Source organism: Carassius gibelio, chromosome B20, assembly GCF_023724105.1.
Source record: "Carassius gibelio isolate Cgi1373 ecotype wild population from Czech Republic chromosome B20, carGib1.2-hapl.c, whole genome shotgun sequence".
In the NCBI taxonomy this organism is placed as follows: Eukaryota; Metazoa; Chordata; class Actinopteri; order Cypriniformes; family Cyprinidae; genus Carassius; species Carassius gibelio.
This window is the reverse complement of record NC_068415.1, coordinates 21780307-21800134: the sequence shown is the minus strand read 5'-3', so window position 1 is coordinate 21800134 and position 19828 is coordinate 21780307. Positions and strand designations below refer to the sequence as shown.

General features: G+C 35.4%; 1 protein-coding gene across 1 annotated transcript in view; it reads left to right on the top strand.

The window, feature by feature from the left end:
* Positions 1-19828, top strand: part of LOC127984449 (ectonucleotide pyrophosphatase/phosphodiesterase family member 1) — a 39555-nt gene that overhangs the window by 11762 nt on the left and 7965 nt on the right. The window contains exons 9-20 of the mRNA XM_052587090.1: positions 1668-1777; positions 2076-2141; positions 2401-2473; positions 3181-3289; positions 7309-7440; positions 8263-8294; positions 8399-8526; positions 10228-10297; positions 11622-11709; positions 14578-14762; positions 16756-16795; positions 16870-17024. Coding sequence (XP_052443050.1) covers positions 1668-1777; positions 2076-2141; positions 2401-2473; positions 3181-3289; positions 7309-7440; positions 8263-8294; positions 8399-8526; positions 10228-10297; positions 11622-11709; positions 14578-14762; positions 16756-16795; positions 16870-17024 — 1188 coding nt within the window. The remainder of the gene's footprint in view (positions 1-1667; positions 1778-2075; positions 2142-2400; positions 2474-3180; positions 3290-7308; positions 7441-8262; positions 8295-8398; positions 8527-10227; positions 10298-11621; positions 11710-14577; positions 14763-16755; positions 16796-16869; positions 17025-19828) is intronic.

Sequence of the window (19828 nt, the reverse complement as noted above, 5' to 3'; positions counted from 1 at the left end):
TATTTTAAGAGATCATCAATCCAGAACACATTTTGAGTCTTTAGCACATTATATATATATAAACAGGAGTCTCCATTAGGCTTCTTAGCTAGAACAAGCAAGGTTTCCTTAACGAATAAACTTCATCAGAAAGACAAATGCTGGTTGAACATCATGTCTAGCAGTCAGGCCAGCATTAGTCAACCTAAACCAACCTGGAAATTCATGAATGCATCCAGAAATGCAAAATATGTTTTTTTTTTTTTAGAAACGTCAAATTTTGGCTTGGACTGTGACCTTCATAGTTCTTCAGTAACACACCCTTTCAGATTCCCAGTTGATGAGTCTCCCATAGGCACTGTTTGAAGAATGTTCCTTTGGATCACACTCTTCTGGCCAAGGGTCAGACATTTCTGGCACCCATTGGAGCGTCTCCTGCTAATATACTCATCTGAACTGCCAGAACTCAGAGTGATGGAGTGGAACATTCTTCAAGTTCATGTGGAAGAATTCTTCCAGATTTCTTGCTGTATCAGGGTGGAACGAAAGTAACGTCACACCCATCTATTGGCAGCACCCTTAGCGTGTTTCTCTTTAGAGTTCGTCAAGATAGCTGTTTCGGGTTAACGCAGATGTTTAACTCAATTTGAACCCAATTAAGAGCATACGTGGTTTAAAACCTTACAAGTGATTACTAAGCCCTTAGTTGGCAAAACTTACCATATGGTGGTGACCTTACCATCTGTTTCAGACTTGGAAACTTCTGTGCATGTAAACAGATGTTGTCCCCACCCCAATATGAGATGCTGGTATCTCTAGCAGGCTTATTAACTAGCTTGAACCAATAAGGTTTCCTTGATCAACCAGCTTCATCAGGAAGACCATGCTGATTGACCAATGACCATCATTTCTACCAGTCATTTACATTTATATTTATTCATTTAGCAGACAGTTTTCCAAAGCAATTCCAAATCCCTTCAGATTCCTGTTTAATGACCATTCCTGTTTAAAATGGTCAAAAAATGCCAGAGCACAAGGTGTTTCTGTGGTGGGCAGCTGAAATTGTGACCATCCAAGATCTATAGCAAAGTTTTTGTTTTCCTGATAAACTTTCCTGTATCCTAGTTGTTGATGGACAGGGTTTCTGAAGTTCCTCAATCTCCTCACTGGGAACACGGGTTCCTTCTGCGCCACGCGCTTTTGCTTTGCCCCGTCCATGGTGCTGAAATGATGCAGCGGAAAACTTTTAGTGGGAGATACTGGGATTTGCTTTTGAAAAGAGGCAGCTGTTGGCATTTGAGAGTCAAACTAATGGTGATTTAAACATGCGAGACATCCACATTCAGTGGTAGCTGTGTTACATTGAGGACTAGGTTAGGATCCATCCTATTGGCTTGTACAGTAATTACAGAGATGGGCTTTGTGGTTTCTGACTTTAGGCGTGCATGCTTGAAGTTTTAGAGCTCCTTCATGACCATATATGTACTTTGCTATAGTAGCGACCATTTTAGCTTCTAATTTTGTTCCTATATATATATAATCACTGTCTTTGTATTGAGGCTCTCTCTCTTACCTTGCTTTTTTTGCAGATGCTTGTTTGCGTTTATGATTGTTAATGGTGTTTTATCTTTTGTGCGCTGCATCTTTTGTCAGCACTTTCATTCAGTTGTTCCTGTGATTGTCTATAGGTTTGGCTCACAGCCATGAAAAACAAACTAAAAACAGCTACTTTCTTCTGGCCTGGATCCGATGTGAAAGTCAATGGACATTTCCCAGATTACTGGGTGAAGTATGACAGGTGGATATTTACAATACCTGATTTTCTTTAGTTTAAACTGTTATTAATTGGATTTTAGGGTTGATTTAAGGTTTGTGGGGACTGACTATAATTAAAGCTAGCTATTAAGAGCAACACTTCATATTACATTAAATACAAAAGGTTGCCTCAGAGTTTGAAGCAGGTTACATAGGTAATGTCTCTGAATATGGGCTTTTACCGAATTCAGTAGAAGATATAAGGGATTTTAGAAACAGCCATCAACAATTTTGAGACAACAAACTAGTTAAAATAGATGATATAATTTTTCTTTCTTTAGGAACATCCCCTTTGAAAAGAGGGTTGCACAAATCTTCGAATGGTTGCATTTACCTGAAGGAAAAAGGTAATTCTTTTTTTAAATGCATATTTATTTATTTTAATTTTTTAAGTACTGTTTTGGTTTGATTTTGCCTACACTGTAAAAATCGTAACTTGCGATTGTTTAAGGTAAAGAGCTATTTCTACCGTATTTAGCTCATAAAAATGTGTAAATTAATGTATTCAGGTTGATTAACATTATGTCAAATACTATTTTGACTTGAATACCGTAAATTAGATTATATGTAATTTTTTTAATTTGCAGTATATTCACTTTGTTTTAGGCCAGACTTTTACACCTTATACTTCGAAGAGCCTGATTCTGCAGGTCATCGACATGGACCAATGAGTAGCCAGGTAAACTGAAGACAAACCACATCTGGAAATAACTGACAAACTTCAATCTCAGTTTAGTTTGGGGGGAAATGTCTGATTTAACCTGTTAAATGTCACCCCGTCCCGTATACGGGACACCTACATTGACTATACTATTTTACAATCAAATCTAATCTAATCTTGACAAACTATATATCGTTGGAAAGGTCTAAGACTCTCAAATATATATTTTACCAATATATATATTTTTTTAATTATGTAGGAAAAGTAATAGATGAATTTATGACAAGAGTGCACCCTCAGAAATCTACATTACAAAAGGAGCTTTGACCTTTGTTTAAAAAAAAGACTTCCTCGTTGCCTTTTTCTCTATCACATTTTAGAAATCATCAGAAGTTATATATCACTTGAAAACATAAAATCTCAAAATTCATCCTTCAAAACCCATTTTAAAATCAGACATTGCATTACCATGTAAATGGTACATCAAAATCATGTTAAAAAATGTTTTATAATGAATTATAAAAATTTAGGTTTGTATCATGCATATTCAAGTCTATCTTCAAAAACGTGAGTGACAGTTAACAGGTTAAAATATTTTTTTGTTGAAGTTTTTTTGGGGGGGATGTTAGCTCTCAAACTGATCAGAATCAGTAGGAATTCCCCTGCTTTGGATTCTACTGATGAAATGTGTGTGTTTCAAATCATGACAGATTTTTGCATTGCAGGTCATTGAGGCTTTACTGAATGTGGACAGGTTTCTTGGGATGTTGATGGAGGCTCTCAAGGAAAGACAGTTGCACAGATGTGTCAACCTGGTTCTGGTCTCTGACCACGGTGAGTACTGTGTGTCTTTCTTTTACACTTTAATTTGAACATGAGGACAAATATGAGCTTAAACTTATTGGCAACAGTTACTGTATAGATGTATTTGCATAAGGGCTTGACTTCATCAAACGTGCCGCTGTTTGAGGAACTGCTTTCATATATACAGTAGAAGCTTGTTTCCAACACCAAACAAAATATCTGAAAAAAATTATTCTGAGTTTTCGTAATTCTGACTTGTAAGATGTAAACTCGCTATTGTGAGATGAAAAAATCCTCTCAACATTTTATTAGAAGTTTGTAAATTTACGATACATTTTTATTACGTGATTTGCTCTTAAAACACTCTTAAACACTTTTCATGCACAAACTTGCACACATGCTTAGTGAATGAAACCCATTGTTTTTAAGGCAGCTTTACAGAAATTAATGATGGTTTATGTGTATAATATCTTCATGCTTTTTATAACACAGTTTACATTTTGCCACGATGCAAGCATTTCAAACAGTTGATATTTGCTGTATAGTTCATATTGCCCTACAGTATTCTATACAGTATCAGTATACTGTATGTATGGGGATATAATTATACAGTATACCCAGTTTAAAGATTTTGAAACAAAATTTAAAATCAGGCAGTTGAGATTTGCTTTATGAAATGTATTGCATTGCATACTTGATAGTGATCCAGATAAAGTTGTATATAATATATATTCAACATCACATATAATCTAAAAATGTAAATAATTTAGAAAATCACAAAATATTAAATGAATAAAGTGATTACTGACATTTCATATTTTTTTTTTTTATTATTATTATTATTATTATTATTATTATTATTATTATTATTATCTGATATTAAAATGTCATATTCAGTCAGACATTAGTAAATATTTATAGGACTTGTATTCCCAGTGTAAGGTTCACCCACTCGGTCCAAAGAAGGTATCCAATGCTGGCTGAAGGTTTCTTGCGTGACTCCGTTTTATTATCTAATCTGACACCATTTTAGTATGACATCGAATATAGGTTGAAAGACAAATCGGCTGTTTGTCTGTCTCTAATTCTTGACTTTTAGAAAAAGACATAGTATGAGGTGTGAAGACGTGTGTGTGGGCTCATTCTAGCTACAGAAGGCCCTGATCCTAAATTTCCTTAATTACCTCAAACCAAGACAAACATCCACAGAGATCGAGACAGGAACTAACAATTGGAATTTGCATTAAGCCAGGTCCCAGACTTGGGTGGTTTACACCTCAATGGGAACAGAAGGTAATTTACATGAAAGATCCTGGGAAAGGGCACTCCTATTACAGAAAGCAAAATATCTCATAACTCTTAGGATCTATATTGTCTTTTGGTCTACTTTTGTAAGACTGAGACCATTGTATCAGTTGCAGTGAGATATTTCAAATGATACCAGATATGACTGTTAGGCTACATGCATTGGTATTTTCATGTAGAACATTATATTCTGCTATTGACCAATCTGAGTGAACCAAGTGGAGGGAGGATGGGTAAGTGGAAGGGGAAGAAAGGGGATGAAAAGGAACTGATATATAGGTGAGAGAGGTGTTGTGTTTCCCCACATCGTCTGTATGTTAATGCACTGTGTGTTTATGGTCTGTCTCAGAAGATAAAAGTGTCTGAAGTTCTGCAATTCTTACACCAGTTTTTATGAAACAATTGTAATCTGCAGTCCAGTAACAGAAGTATTAAATCTGGCCATTTTTGTGCCACTGTAATATTAGAAGAGAAACTTTTTGTTGGCAAATTTGGATTAGATAGTGTTCTATAAAGCATTTATCTATTATCTATTTATCTGCTAAATAGATAAATAGATAGTCATTAATGCTACCAGGTAGTATTTATCTTTAAAAAAAGCATACATTTAAAAAAAAAGCATACATTTAAATCTATTATCATTTTAAAGTACTTTTGCGACTTGAAATAGCATAATAAAACACTTTAAACTCATTTTATTGCAGCCAGTTACCTTATTTTATTTCATTTAATTCAAATTGCAGTAATAAAATAACTAAAACGGAAAAAAAACAATAGACATTTAAAAAATTTATAAAAATGACATACAATAAAAATACCAAAATTATCTATTTATCTGCTAAATAGATAGTATTTATTTTCAAAAAAAAAGCATACATTTAAAAAATGTATAAAAATGACGAACAATAAAAATACCAAAATTAAAAAGTACATAAAAATATACAAATAATAATAGTATCTCAATGATAGGAAAATAACACTGATTCTGGGTAGGGCACAGAAGTTCTTGAACAGTGACATCTGCTTGACATGTGTCTTCATTTGTGATTGGGGCAAATTAAAGGGGTGTGGGATTGCACATGTGTCTCCTGACCTTGGAGTACGCCACGAAGCCTGCTAGCATGCTAATTTTGACTCTTGAGTTTTTAATTGTCTGTGCTGCTCTGCCTTTGTGGTTGGCGTGATTGTGAATACATATTGAGCTTGTATTTTTTTTAATGTGCTGAACTTCTGTTGCAACACTGATGTTTAATTAGTACTCGCTCAGAAATATAATGAGAGACTTGGAGGTTTGGCTGTAAGCCTTGCTGTCAGTGAATTATATGCTTTTTTGACACTTCAGTGCAGTTCAGCACATAAACTGCACTGTTGAAGGTTAGCAATGACCTTTTGCAAGTTCTCGATACTGGTTCATATGCGGTGCTTGTTTTGTCAGATTTAAGTGTGGCATTCAATACAATTGATCATAGTTTTCTGTTACATTGGTTGGAAAAGTTGGTGGGTATTCAGGGTGTTGCCCTGCAGTGGTTGGCCTCTTATCTCAAAGATAAAACCTTCTCAGACTGGGAAGTTTTCTTTTTCGTTGGCTTCTTTGTCATGCGGTGTGTGCCCCAAGGGTCCATTTTAGGCCTTCTTCTTTTTTCACTTTACATGCCTCCATTGGATGCCATTTTTAAGAAAAATAAGATTTCCTACCACTGCTATGCTGACAATCACAGTTCTATCTTCCTGCAAAAACTGACAGCAGTGATTCTTTGGATGTGCTCTACGACTGTTTTAAATGGATACAATGTTGGATGGCTAATAATCTTTTGCAATTAAACAAAAGCAAAAGTGAAGTTATTATTTAAGGCCACTCTATTGCTAAACTAAAACAGTTTTTGCCCCACAATGATACGCAGACTGTAATCCATGTTTTATAACATCATGCATGGATTACTGTAATTCCCTTTATTGTGGCCTGCCTCAAACGGCGATTTCTCAACTGCAAATTGTCAAATGCTTCTTACTGGAACAAAAAGAGGGATCGCATTACTCCAATTTAAGCAACTTTACATTGGCTTCCTGTAAAGTTTTAATTGATTTCAAAATAGATGTCTTTGTGTACAAGGCTTTATCGGTCTTGCACCAAAATACATCTGATTCCTTACTCTCCTCAAAGAGCACTTGGGTCTAGTAATTAGCTTCTCTTAACTGTCCCACATTGTTGCTGTAAAACCAAGGGTGGTCTGCTTTCTCAGCTGCAGCTCAGTTTGCCTGTAAATGTGAGACTTGCTCCTTCACTTGCCAATTTAAGTCTGTTCTCAAATCTGATTAGTTTTTTTCTGGCTTTTGATTAATGTCAGTTTAAGGTTTTGATGACAGTTTTCTCTGATTATATTTTAATGTGTTTGTTTTTCATATGATGCATGTTTCCTATTATGCTATAATTTTTGTTTTTTTGTACTGCACTTTGGTGCAACTGTTGCTTTTAAATGTGCTATAGAAATATTGACTTGACTTCCATGTGAGGAAAAAAAGTTCAATGTTTTAATACTAATGAATTAGTACACTGAGAATCTTACTTGCAATTTAATGCTTTTGATTCATTATCCAAAGATGTACTCACTTCTTTTACTTAGAAATAATTCATTCTGGTTTGTGTCAGTAAATCATGATAGAGTTGTTTAGGTGAACTATTCCTTTAAGCACATCTAAATGAGCGATCTGTGAAATATAGTTCATTTCGAATGCTTGATTTGCAGGGATGGAAGAAGCGTCGTGCAAGAAAGCTGCGTATGTCTCGGACTATCTGGAAAACATAGATGACATCACTGTCATCCAGGGTCCTGCAGGGAGAGTTCGTCCCAAACGTTTGCCTGATGAATTCTTCTCTTGTAAGTGAACAGATTTGACCCATAACACATTTCTTTGTATTTGAGGGTTTCTTCAACTATAGACACTTTTGTATCACAGCTGTTGATTTTTATTTTATTAAAACTATCAGGTTCATGGTATAAAGTTTGCATTAGCGATAAAATAGCTTATGGTTCATTTTTGTTGATTTTCATATATCAGTGGTATCATATAACCATATATTCACTGGTTTTCAATGTCTCTTGAATCATTTTTACACAAATTGCAGCTAATTTCCACTATGACCAACATTTTTGTTCCTAAAGAAGTTTTATCAAAAGTTAGTGTACTTGTACAATTAAAAACAGGGTGAAAAATGATGAAAATTTTGGGATTGGTAAAATATATGTACTTTTAATGGATTAAAATAAATGAAAAAAATTTTTATTCAGCAAGGATCTTTTAAAATGATCAATAGTGACAGTAAAAATGTACATTTTTGTAAATAAATTCTGCTGCAAATGCTGTTAATTTTAAGCTACACAGTTGTTTTCAGCATTGATTAACAAAAATATATGTTTTTGAGCAGCAAATCAGTATATTAGCATGATTTCTGAAGGATCATGTGACACTCAAAACTAGAGAAATGAAGCTGAAAATGACAAATAAATGTTTTAAATAACACTTAAAAATATAGAACAATGATAAATAATGATTAATAATGATTAACAATGATTAATAATATTTTACAACTGGTCTAAAGTGACCATAGTTGAAGAAACACCCATTTATAAAAAGTGTTTTGTTCATTAAATGTAAGTCAAATGATCCATCTCTTCTCTTTCCCTGTATTCACCTGGCAGTTGATTATGAAGGTCTGGTGAAGAATCTTTCGGTATGACCCGGTCACAACATCCCCATACCTCAATTACAGACCATATCATCCACTTAATCATGTTGAAATCTTTATACTGTCATTTTTTCTTCCTGTGTGTGAAGTGCAGAGAAACCGATCAGCCGATGAAGCCGTATCTGAAGGAGCATCTGCCCAAACGGCTTCACTTTGCCAGTAACATCCGTATAGAGAGAGCACATCTCTACATGCAGCCCGGCTGGCAAGCAGCACTGTGAGTATGAGCTTTGGGACGCCACATCTGATGCTTGTCTTGTCAAAAAAAGAAAATAGTTCTAAATGTATGGTTTATGCATATAAAATGTCCATTCATTTGGATTATGCAGTTTTTAGATAAACTAATAAATGTAATGTGATTCATATTTGTCAGTCATACATATAAAGGCAGAGTGTGTTTTAAATACACAATAACCAAGTTTATATATTTATCCTGAATAAATCCAAGTTCTTTCAATCTCATATATTTTAACGGGGGTCATATGATGTTCAATCAATCACCTTTATTTATATAGTGCTTTAAACAAAGTGCATTGCGTCAAAGCACTGAACAACATTCATTTGGAAAACAGTGTCTCAATAATGCAAAAAAAATGTTGCTAAAAAGAACATTATTTTGTGTATTTGTTGAAATGAAGTGTTTATGTGGTTTAAGGTTAAAAAAAACAAATTATTTTCCACATACTGTACATTATTGTTGTTCCTCTTCTATGCCCCGTCTTTCTGAAACGTGTTGGTTTTTACAAAGCTCATCGGTCTGAAAAGCGAGGTGTGCTCTGATTGGTCAGGTATCCAGTTCGTTGTGATTGGCTGAATGATTCAAGCGTGTGATGGAAATGTGATACCCCTCAACATACTGTGATGACGTATGCTGTCGGGACGAGACAAAACCAATAAAACCCATTACAAACAAGGCATTTGCTGCATCCAGTGTGGACATAATTACTGATTATAATGACTTATACTGTCTTTTAACACGTTGTGTATCGCTCTGTGTAAACACAAATTTGAATCTGAATAAATCTAAATTTGCGATCGGAGAAACGAAAAACAACAAGCGCTCCTCTTCTCTGCTCAAAACTCGCGTTTGATCATCAGTGGCAAGTCCTTTACACATGAAAACATACTTACAGACTATGGGTCAGAACAGATGGGATTGTAAGCTATTCTCCCAGGTTATGGAAACAGTCATCTGCTTTGCACAGATGAATATTTGGTTTGAACTGTTCTGAAACAGTGTTGTAAATACAACTTAGCCACTGATTTCTAGTCGTGTCCTCTTTTGGAAGGCCAAACAAAGCGAGAATGAAAGTTACTGTCTTCTTTCTTTGCGTGAACATTTGGGAGGCATTAAGCAAATCTTCCCACACAGTGACATAGACATGTGGGGGCGTGTTTAAACGAGGTGTTTTAGGAGGGGGTGGACGAGTCTTGACTCTTAACTCTTAAAAGTCTTTGGGTTTGAGTCTTTGGGTTTAAGAGAAAGGAAAACTTGAAATTGCATCACATGACCCCTTTAAACTAACTGAATATTACTTGATCCATAGCTATCCATATTTTATCCATCCATGTGCATATTTTTTTTTTACTGAAAAAAAAAAGATATATAAAAATATGTCTAAATAGATAAATAAAATAGATCAATTTTTTATGGAATTCAAATGCATAAATTGTAAATATATATTAAAAAAATAAATGTATAATGAATGAAGCTAATAACTCTTTATGTATTAAGGTTTATAAAACTGGATGCGTATAACCTCTTTTGATGTTTTTATCATTCTGCAAACCTTTCTGATTTTAAATGGTAACTAGAATTTGAAGGCATTTGAAGATGTATTTTTTTTTTTTTTTTTTTTTTTTTTTTTTTATCAGCACTCAAGCTGGCATTTTCACTGTCTCCCACTTTGATTCACAGCAAACCAAATGAAATTAAATACTGCAGTGGTGGCTTCCATGGTTCAGATAATGTCTTCAAGAACATGCAGGTTGGTGTTTAAAACGCGTTCATATTCAAGACACGTCTTGCATAATAAAAGTAAAACACATTGCACACTCTTCTTGATAAGGATGTTTTAGCAGATGTTTTGTTACATAAGTCTGATCTTACCAATAGATAGCCTTTCACCCATTTGTGTCAAAATGTGAAGTTCTAATGCCTTACTAAATCAATGATTTAAAACACTTTCAAGTGAGACATTTGATCGGACATTTTTACAAAGTGCACTTTTAAGTGTTAAGGAACATAATCATGAAAGTGTACTCGGAGTACACTTATTTATTTCTTGTTTGGTGTCAGTGCCTTTGAAAGAGAATACAGTTAGCAGAGCCTTTAATTTGTCATAGACCCCAGTAAACATTTCTATCTTCAGTTTCTACTTGAGGCTCTGTTCAAAGGCTTCTGTGCAGCAGTGTAATGAGGTTTAGGAGACCAAGCATTTTGATGGAGATTATACTAAATTCATATTAAAGGATCTGAGTAAATTCTCATGAAAGGATAATGATCCCTAAGGTCTTTCCACAAAAACTAAGAACAATGCAGACATGCCCTTTAAATGAACTCACGTCCACTGAATATAGCTTCTCCATGACAGATTCACACTAGTTCCTTCAAACTGGAAGGTGTTCAGATTGCAGTTTTAAACACACACTCAACCCACATGTTGGACCTTTGACAGAGTCTTGTTTATGTCTGTGACGTGTGTGACTTTCCAGCCATCTGCGCCCCCTGGTCTATGTGGTTGTCTAGGAATGTCCAATGCATCTGGCAGGCTTTCCAAAAACCTCTTACAGGAACTCTTATGAGGCAGCGGTCTAACTAGTTGAAGTAAATTGCCAAGCTAGTCACAACCACGGGAATGGTTATTATGGCAAGTGCCATCTTAATAAAGTGAAATCTCCTGTTGGGAGGATCTTTTTCATCTTTGTGAAGGAAATGAGGTCAGTCTAGTTTCTAGTACTAAAATGTTTCAGCCAGAGTCGAGTGGAATGTGTGTCTCTCTATCACTGCAAATCAAAATAAGTGCTTTCAGTTATTTTTAACTGTGGTCTGTGTTTTTGGATTTGTCGTGGGTGTTTTGTTGTCATTTCCAGGGGCCCCGAATAGTACTTTGATACTAAATCCACACATTTGAAAAGGTCTAATTTTCATCACATTAGATAACAAAATTTTAAGTGGCATCTGCATCTTTTTTAATGAAATATTAGGTCAAATATTCGACAAACAAAGCTTTCAACAATTGAAACACCACTTTTTCAAACTTGAAGACAACCAGATGTGTGATTTAATGAATGAAATGTAACTGTTTGCAGGCCATTTTTATTGGACATGGACCAGGTATCAATTCTAAGACAAATGTGCCTCCCTTTGAGAACATTGAAATCTACAACCTCCTATGTGGTAGGTTTATTTTTTATTTAATATTTATATATATTTATTTTATTTTTTTATTTTATTTTTTGCTGATAGCAGCCATATTCCTTCTCTCTGTCTTTGATTTGGAACAGTGTATTAAGTGTATAATGTGTTGTTTAAATTATGATGATTATGTTCACACATTCGTTATTACTCATAAAAAGTTTCTTAATCTAGCAACATACGGCAAATGGTCAGCCCTCACATAGGATTGTGAGGTCCTGAGCTCATATTGGTTTAAATCCAAGAGAAGGCTTGTGGGAATTTGTGCAGAACTATGAGTCTTTTTTTTTTCGTCACCATCTCCGTCATTCACAATCACTGCGAAGGACTTAATGACCCACTTCGAAGCAAAGTGGCCATCATTGGCAGCTTATTGTCTGACACCACTGTTGGGAAGTTACATAGTTAGTGATGCCACTAACTTATCTACATTTTTCATTTTCAAACACAGCTGTATAATAATACATTGTTGTTATAGAAGCAAGTCATTTTCATTTCAGTGAGTCACTTGTTAAATAAACCCATTCAGAATTGATTCCCCCAAGATTTTAAATCATTGTTTTGGTAACAATCCAGTAACAACATGATTGCAATATCAAAAACGTATATTTTATTCACAATAGAATATAGAAAACATATCAAATGTTTAAAGTTAGACATCTTAAAATGTCATGGCAAATATTGGCTCATTTTGGATTTCATGAGAGCTACACATTCCAAAAAAGTTGGGACAGGTAGCAATAAGAGGCCGGAAAATTTAAATGTACATATAAGGAACAGCTGCAGGACCAATTTGCAACTTATTAGGTCAATTAGTAACATGAGCCTCTCAGAGTGGCAGTGTCTCTCAGAAGTCAAGATGGGCAGAGGATCACCAATTCCCCCAATGCTGCGGCAAAAAATAGTGGAGCAATATAAGAAAGGAGTTTCTCAGAGAAAAGTTTGAATTTATCATCATCTACAGTGCATAATATCATCCAAAGATTCAGAGAATCTGGAACAGTCTCTGTGCGTAAGGGTCAAGACCGGAAAACCATACTGGATGCCCGTGATCTTCAGGCTCATTTAAAATGGACTGTGGCAAAGTGGAAAGCTGTTCTGTGGTCAGACGAATCAAAATTTGAAGTTCTTTTTGGAAAACTGGGACGCAATGTCATCCAGACTAAAGAGGACAAGGACAACCCAAGTTGTTATCAGCTGTCAGTAGTGGCTGCGTAGAATAAGGATCCAGGTACAGAAATGGCCAGCCTGTAGTCCAGATCTTTCACCCATAGAAAACATTTGGCGCATCATAAAAAGGAAGATGCAACAAAATAGAAATAAGACAAGAGTTGAGCACCTAGAAGCCTCTATTAGACAAGAATGGGACAACATTCCTATTTATAAACTTGAGCAACTTGTCCCCAGACGTTTGCAGACTGTTATAAAAAGAAGAGGGGATGCCCCACAGTGGTAAACATGGCTTTGTCCCAACTTTTTTGAGATGTGTTGATGCCATGGAATTTAAAATCAACTTATTTTTACCTTAAAATAATAAATTGTTTCAGTTTAAACATTTGATATGTCATCTATGTTGTATTCTGAATAGAATATTGAAATTTGAAACTTTCACATCATTGCATTCTGTTTTTATTCACAATTTGTACAGTGTACTGAAACTATAAATTTGACCATTTGGTAGCCATTGAAGTCCACTATAAGGAGAATAATCCTGGAATATTTTCATCCAAAACCTTAATTTTTTTCGACTGAAGAAAGAAAGACGTAAACATCTTGGATGACATTTTGGGGGGAGTAAATTATCAGGAAATTCTTATTTGAAAGTGTTCTAATCCTTTAATTTGATTGTGTCCAAGCAACTTGCAGTAATAATCTTTCAATGCTGAATGAATTGCTGATTTTGAATGAATTGGTTAAGTGAATGATTCAATGACTCACTAGTCATCACAACTTGCATAATAACATAACTTGCAGTAAGGAAACTGGAACTGTTTTATAATGTACTAGTTATTTCAATAACATTAAAATTTATATAATGTTGAGGTTAACGCTGCTGTCCAACCATGTAAAAATGTTGGGTTAAAATAGTGTTTAGAGGAAACTGATCTGTTGAAAAGCTATTAATGTAACTGAACTACCAACAGATTGTTTCTTTTGTTTTGTGACAAGAAAAAGAAAAGTAGGAGGGGGACAGTTCAAGTGATTGAGTTATGACTTTCTGATTAAAAATGGCAAGGTCAAGTAAAAAAAAAGATTTAGCTAACTAATTTTTAAAGTGTAGATTGACTAGATTTACTTGATGAACTTTAAATTATGACCAGCTTGTAACTTCACAGGGTGCAACTTCCCAACATTGTTACATAATGTCTGGTTTTCTCACCCACTCTTCTTTTCTCTTTACTCTAGTTATATGTAATAATCCTGACTGGGTATTTGGGACTACAAATAGTACTGGTCACGGGGGTGTTTAACAGGATTTCCTACTCTTTTAGGCCTATGTCATCACAATCTCACTACAGCCAGGCAACCCTGATGTTAGTGGGATGCTCCACCCAAAAATAAAAAGTCAGTCATTTACTCACCCTCATGCCATTTATTCCTGACTTTCTGTGTTCTGTAAAAAAATGTTGGTCCATACAGAGAAAGTCAATGGAAACTGTAACTGTTTGATTAGTAAATGCTTTCACAGTTCTCATTTTTGGGTGGACTATCCCTTTAAAGCCTTAAAATCTTAACATAAAGACTGCTCTTACTGGTATTTGACAATATCATGATTTTTGCATTGTATTGTTAGTAGTTTTGGTGAAAAGCATCTTCTTACAGTGTATTCTTCTGTGCATGTCTCTTTAGATTTGCTGGGAATTACTCCTGCCCCTAATAACGGCACCCATGGCAGTTTAAACCATCTGCTGAAGAACCCACCCCACCAGCCGGTGTACCCCGCAGAGCGCTCGGCACCATCCACATGCACCCCTGTTAGCGGCTCCGTACAGGACCCTCGGGGCTGCACCTGTGACTCCCTCACTGAGGCTGAGGTCAGCACTTACAAAAATCTCTATAGCACTTTTAACAATACAGATTGTGTCATAGCAGCTTACAAAATTAATTGGAAAATAGTGTGTCAATAATGCAAAAGGACAACAGCAAACACTCAATTTTCAGTTTAAGGCAGTACAGAATTGAATTCAATGTTGTCATCATCCAGCTCAATTCAGTTTAAATCGTATCTTTGCAATCAAGTTGACGATATCGCTGGAAAATAAGTGTCCCCAACTAAGCAAGCAAGAGGCGACAGCGTCAAGGAACCAAAGGTGACAGAATGGGAAAAAAACCTTGAGACAAACCGAATGATTCATCGTAGCACTAATCCTATTACATTTGGAAAATAAAAGAGCTTGAAGTGTGTGAAAAATAATATTCTCAGAGCCGCTGCACTCAACAAGGCAACCCAAACGATGTAACAGGCAACATGCTGTCTGCTCCGCGATAACCTCCCCTTGCTGGGGTGCATCAAAATACGATCTACGATAGCTAGAGATATTGTCAAAAACATCAACGTCTTCACACAAGGAGGCTGAACACAGGTTAGGTACTCAGAAATGTCTACATAGTAAATCAAATTATTGGGGCCGTTTAAATTGAAAACCATACCCCAACATACAGTATGTCATCATGACAGTATTATTAGCTGATAAAGGTGGTTAAAGTGGTGCTCAGTGCTTTAAAAAGTGACCCATGAGTCCATATGTGATGAATTGTAGTTTGATACAAATCCATCTGTTGCTTAAGATTGAGTCAAGTTAGCACAGATGCCAACCGGGACAGATTACATGACATTCCCTTGTTCTCAAATACCTTGAACAAAAAATACACAAGCTAATAACATTTTTGTTGGTTTCACGATCTGTTTAGTGTAGTCTGGATTATGCCATTTTATCTTCCCTTTTCACCGTGCACGGTTTCAAAAGCTATTAATATGTACTTTTGAAGTACTAAATGTACTTTAACATACTAATTGCACCATTCAAGGGTAAGTGAGGTACAAATGTACAATAAGGTTCTGCCCCAGATCTTTTCTTATGAGGGTGTATGCTATCATGTATATAAATGTGCATGTTGATGGATTAATGCAGATCATGATACTACTGCAAATAGATTTTAAGGACATTTTTGTAGCATGATTTATTTGACTTGTTATGGGCCGAGACTAGCTCCCTTCAGAGGCTAAGCTTAAGTTTGAAATCAGATGTCTGGCGTGTTTTATGTTGTAATCCTGTGTGTCTTGGAACTGGCTGTTATTAGATGACTCACTCTTGAGAACAGGTTGATTTTCCTCGTGGTTCCACCCAAAGGTTTCCTCCTTACTCTCAAGGAGTTTTTACTTGGTATTGTTGCTTTGTGTTTTAAATGGGATTTAAATTAAAATGCGGCAAAGCCTGCCACTGTGCAAATTATATTCAGTTGCAGCGTAACCAGAACTGCATGTTTGAAAGTCTTGGAAAGCCAATTATATTACCTTTTGCATACTGTATTACAATTCTGAAAATAAATGGATAGAGTTTCAAAATTTCATTCAAGCGTGGTTCAAAGGAAAGAAGTGTTGCTCATGTTTCCAGGCTTTTTTGCCCTTTAGCGTTGGTCTTGCAGTAAATGTTGTGGAATGGATTACAGTCTGTAGCTCCAAGGAATTTCTTTGAGTTATGTTTGTTGTTTTTGTGTCACTATGATGATCCACATCCCATATTCATTTTTGGCTTAGTGGTGTTGTCAGGATTTCTTTATTTTTATTTCCTGTGGTATGTCTCAATCACATAGTTTATGAGTTTTTGAAAGGGAACTGAGTCATAACATTTGTGCTTAACAGTTACAAATGATTTAGTGTCTCTAGTACAAATATGCACACAGTATACATACTGTACTGTATTTTAGCATTTGCTTTCCTTTTCCTATGAACTTTTTATTCATAAAAGAATCCTGGAAAAGTGTTTTACTGAAGTAATGACGTACATTTCCCCAAACGTTTTTCAGGTGAACCGTCTGAACCAGCGTCTCATCAACTCAAACTCAAGTGAGTAATCTGTTTGTCAGAAATAGATCACATTGACATTCACTGTGATTGAAACTTTATTAATCTTTTTATAGACTCTAACATGAAACCAGTTCATCTGCCTTTTGGAGTCCCGCGTGTTCTTCAGGAGCAGTCAGATCACTGTATACTTCAGCACACTGCGTACATCAGCGCATACAGCAGGAACATCCTGATGCCCCTTTGGGTCTCTTACTCTTTGAATGCAACGGTAAGACTATTCTTAAAGGGTTAGTTCACCCAAATAGAAAAATTATGTCATTAATAACTCACCCTCATGTCGTTCCAAACCCGTGAGACCTCCGTTTATCTTCATGAACTCAGTTTAAGATATTTTAGATTTAGTCCGAGGGCTCTCAGTCCCTCCATTGAAGCTGTGTGTACGGTATACTGTCCATGTCCAGAAAGGTCAGAAAAACATCATCAAAGTAGTCCATGTTTGACATCAGAGGGTCAGTTAGAATTTTTTGAAGAATCGAAAATAAATTTTGGTCCAAAAATAGCAAAAACTACGACTTTATTCAGCATTGTCTTCTCTTCCGTGTCTGTTGTGAGAGAGAGTTCAAATCAAAGCAGTCTGGATATCCGGTTCGTGAACGAATCATTCGATGTAACCGGATCTTCTTGAACCAGTTCACCAAATCAAACTGAATCGTTTTAAACGGTTCACGTCTCCAATACGCATTAATCCACAAATGATTTAAGATGTTTACTTTTTTAATGTGGCTGATACTTCCTCTGAGTTCAAACAAACCAATGTCCCGAGTAATTCATGAACTTAAACAGTACACTGACTGAACTATTGTGAAGAGAGAACTGAAGATGAACACCGAGCCGAGCCAGATAACGAACAAAAGATTGACTCGTTCGGAAACACAAACTGTTTAAAACGATTCAGTTCGATTTGGTGAACTGGTTCAAAAAGATCCGGTTACATCGAATGATTCATGCTGATGACAATGCTAAATAAAGTCGTAGTTTTTGCTATTTTTGGACCAAAATGTATTTTCGATGCTTCAAAATATTCTAACGGACCCTCTGATGTCACATGGACTACTTTGATGATGTTTTTCTGACCTTTCTGGACATGGACAGTATACCGTACACACAGCTTCAATGGAGGGACTGAGAGCTCTCGGACTAAATCTAAAATATCTCAAACTGTGTTCATGAAGATAAAAGGAGGTCTTACATGTTTGGAACAGCATAAGGGTGAGTTATTAATGACATTAATTTTGCTATCTGGGTGAACTATCCCTTTAAGACCCCATGAAATTACTTGATAAGCACCTCTATTTATTCTTTGTGAGCATATTCCTTCTCGTATTGCTAGTTAAAGGTGAAATCTATAATTAGGGAGTAAAATTATTTTTCCAGAGAGCATTTTCTTATTTGAGTCAAGATGAGACGTGTTGAGCATCCTCCACAAAGAGACTGTAATTCTGAAATGTGAACCGATACATCTGCTAACATTGTATTATTATTTTAATTAGAAGTACAATAGCATATTTATGATCTATATACTATCAGTTATGTCTGACTGTGATATCATGGGGTCTTTAAAGTGGAGTTTATTGTGGACGAGACCTCTGAAACAATAGCTCATTTTGAGCTGTTACAATGTGGCACTGCAGGGGTTTGCGTTTGGTATTTTCCTGTGATTATTTTCTGGAGATGTCCTGTGGGATTTAAATGAGCCACACCCCTTTTTTATTATTACAGAACTTGAAAAATCACTTGTAAAAATGATTCTTCAGCATACTTCTAAAAATTAATACTACTGTATATTATATAAATATTATGCTAAAGATCACATGAATGTAACATTTTTACATAATTGCTTTTAATTGATACATTAAAATATATTATAGTTAAAATTTACATGAAATGAATTAACTGAAGCTTCTGAGTAGCCTATATCTTTTTCATCATTTGAATACTATTTAAATATACTGTAAATTCTTTTAACATTTTTATGCAATACATTTAAATACTTTTGTATACATCTGTAACGATGAATTTGCAGTTTAGTACATTTCAGATATATTAACTTTGCTTGAATAAGACACTACAGATGGACCTTACATGCACTTTAGTATATTATTCAGTACAATTTTTAAAACATGATTTTAAATGTACTTTGGTAAAACCATTATCTTTTAAAAAGTGTGTTATAAAGCATAGTCATAAAAGTGTTCTTCCTACACAGTTTGTATATTTAAAGGGATAGTTCACCCAAAAATGAGAGTTCTGTCATTAATTACTCACCCTCATGTCGTTCCAAACCTGTACGACCTTCGTTCATCTACGGGACACAAATTAAGATATTTTTGATGACATCCAAGAGCTTTCTAACCCTCTCATACACAAACGAGGCTCAGAAACATAGCAAGGAGATCGTTAAAGTAATCCATGTGACATCAGTGGTTCAATCTGAATTTTATGAAGCTACAAGAATACTTTTTGTGCGCAAAGAAAACAGTAATAACATGTACAATTTATTCAACAATTCGTCTCCTTCCTTGCTGTCTATGGAGGGTCAGAGAGCTCTCGGAATTCATCACAAATATCTTAATTTGTGATCGGAAGATGAGTAGTTAATGACAAATTTTCATTTTTGGGTGAACTATTCCTTTAAGTGGCCTTTACATTTTCTCAAAAGTACAATTAAAAAAATAAGTGCATAATCAATATAAGTAATTGCACTTCTTTTTTCACAAGGGTGAGTAATCAATGGTGAAATGAGATGAGATTAAGTGCATTTAAACCCACTTCTTTTTCACAAACTAAATGTGTACCGGCAGTTCAAACAGGAAGGTGTACATACACCGTGGGTTTAATGCTGATGCTCAGTGAGGTCAGGAAATATGACAGACGGCCTCACTCTCCAGCCTTCAGCATGTGCTGCTCATTTTGTGGGCCGACCACAGAGTTAATCATAGTCTCTAGCATCATCATCACACTCGCTAACACGCTGACAAACTGCACTCGCTCATCAAGCGTTTTCCCGGCTTC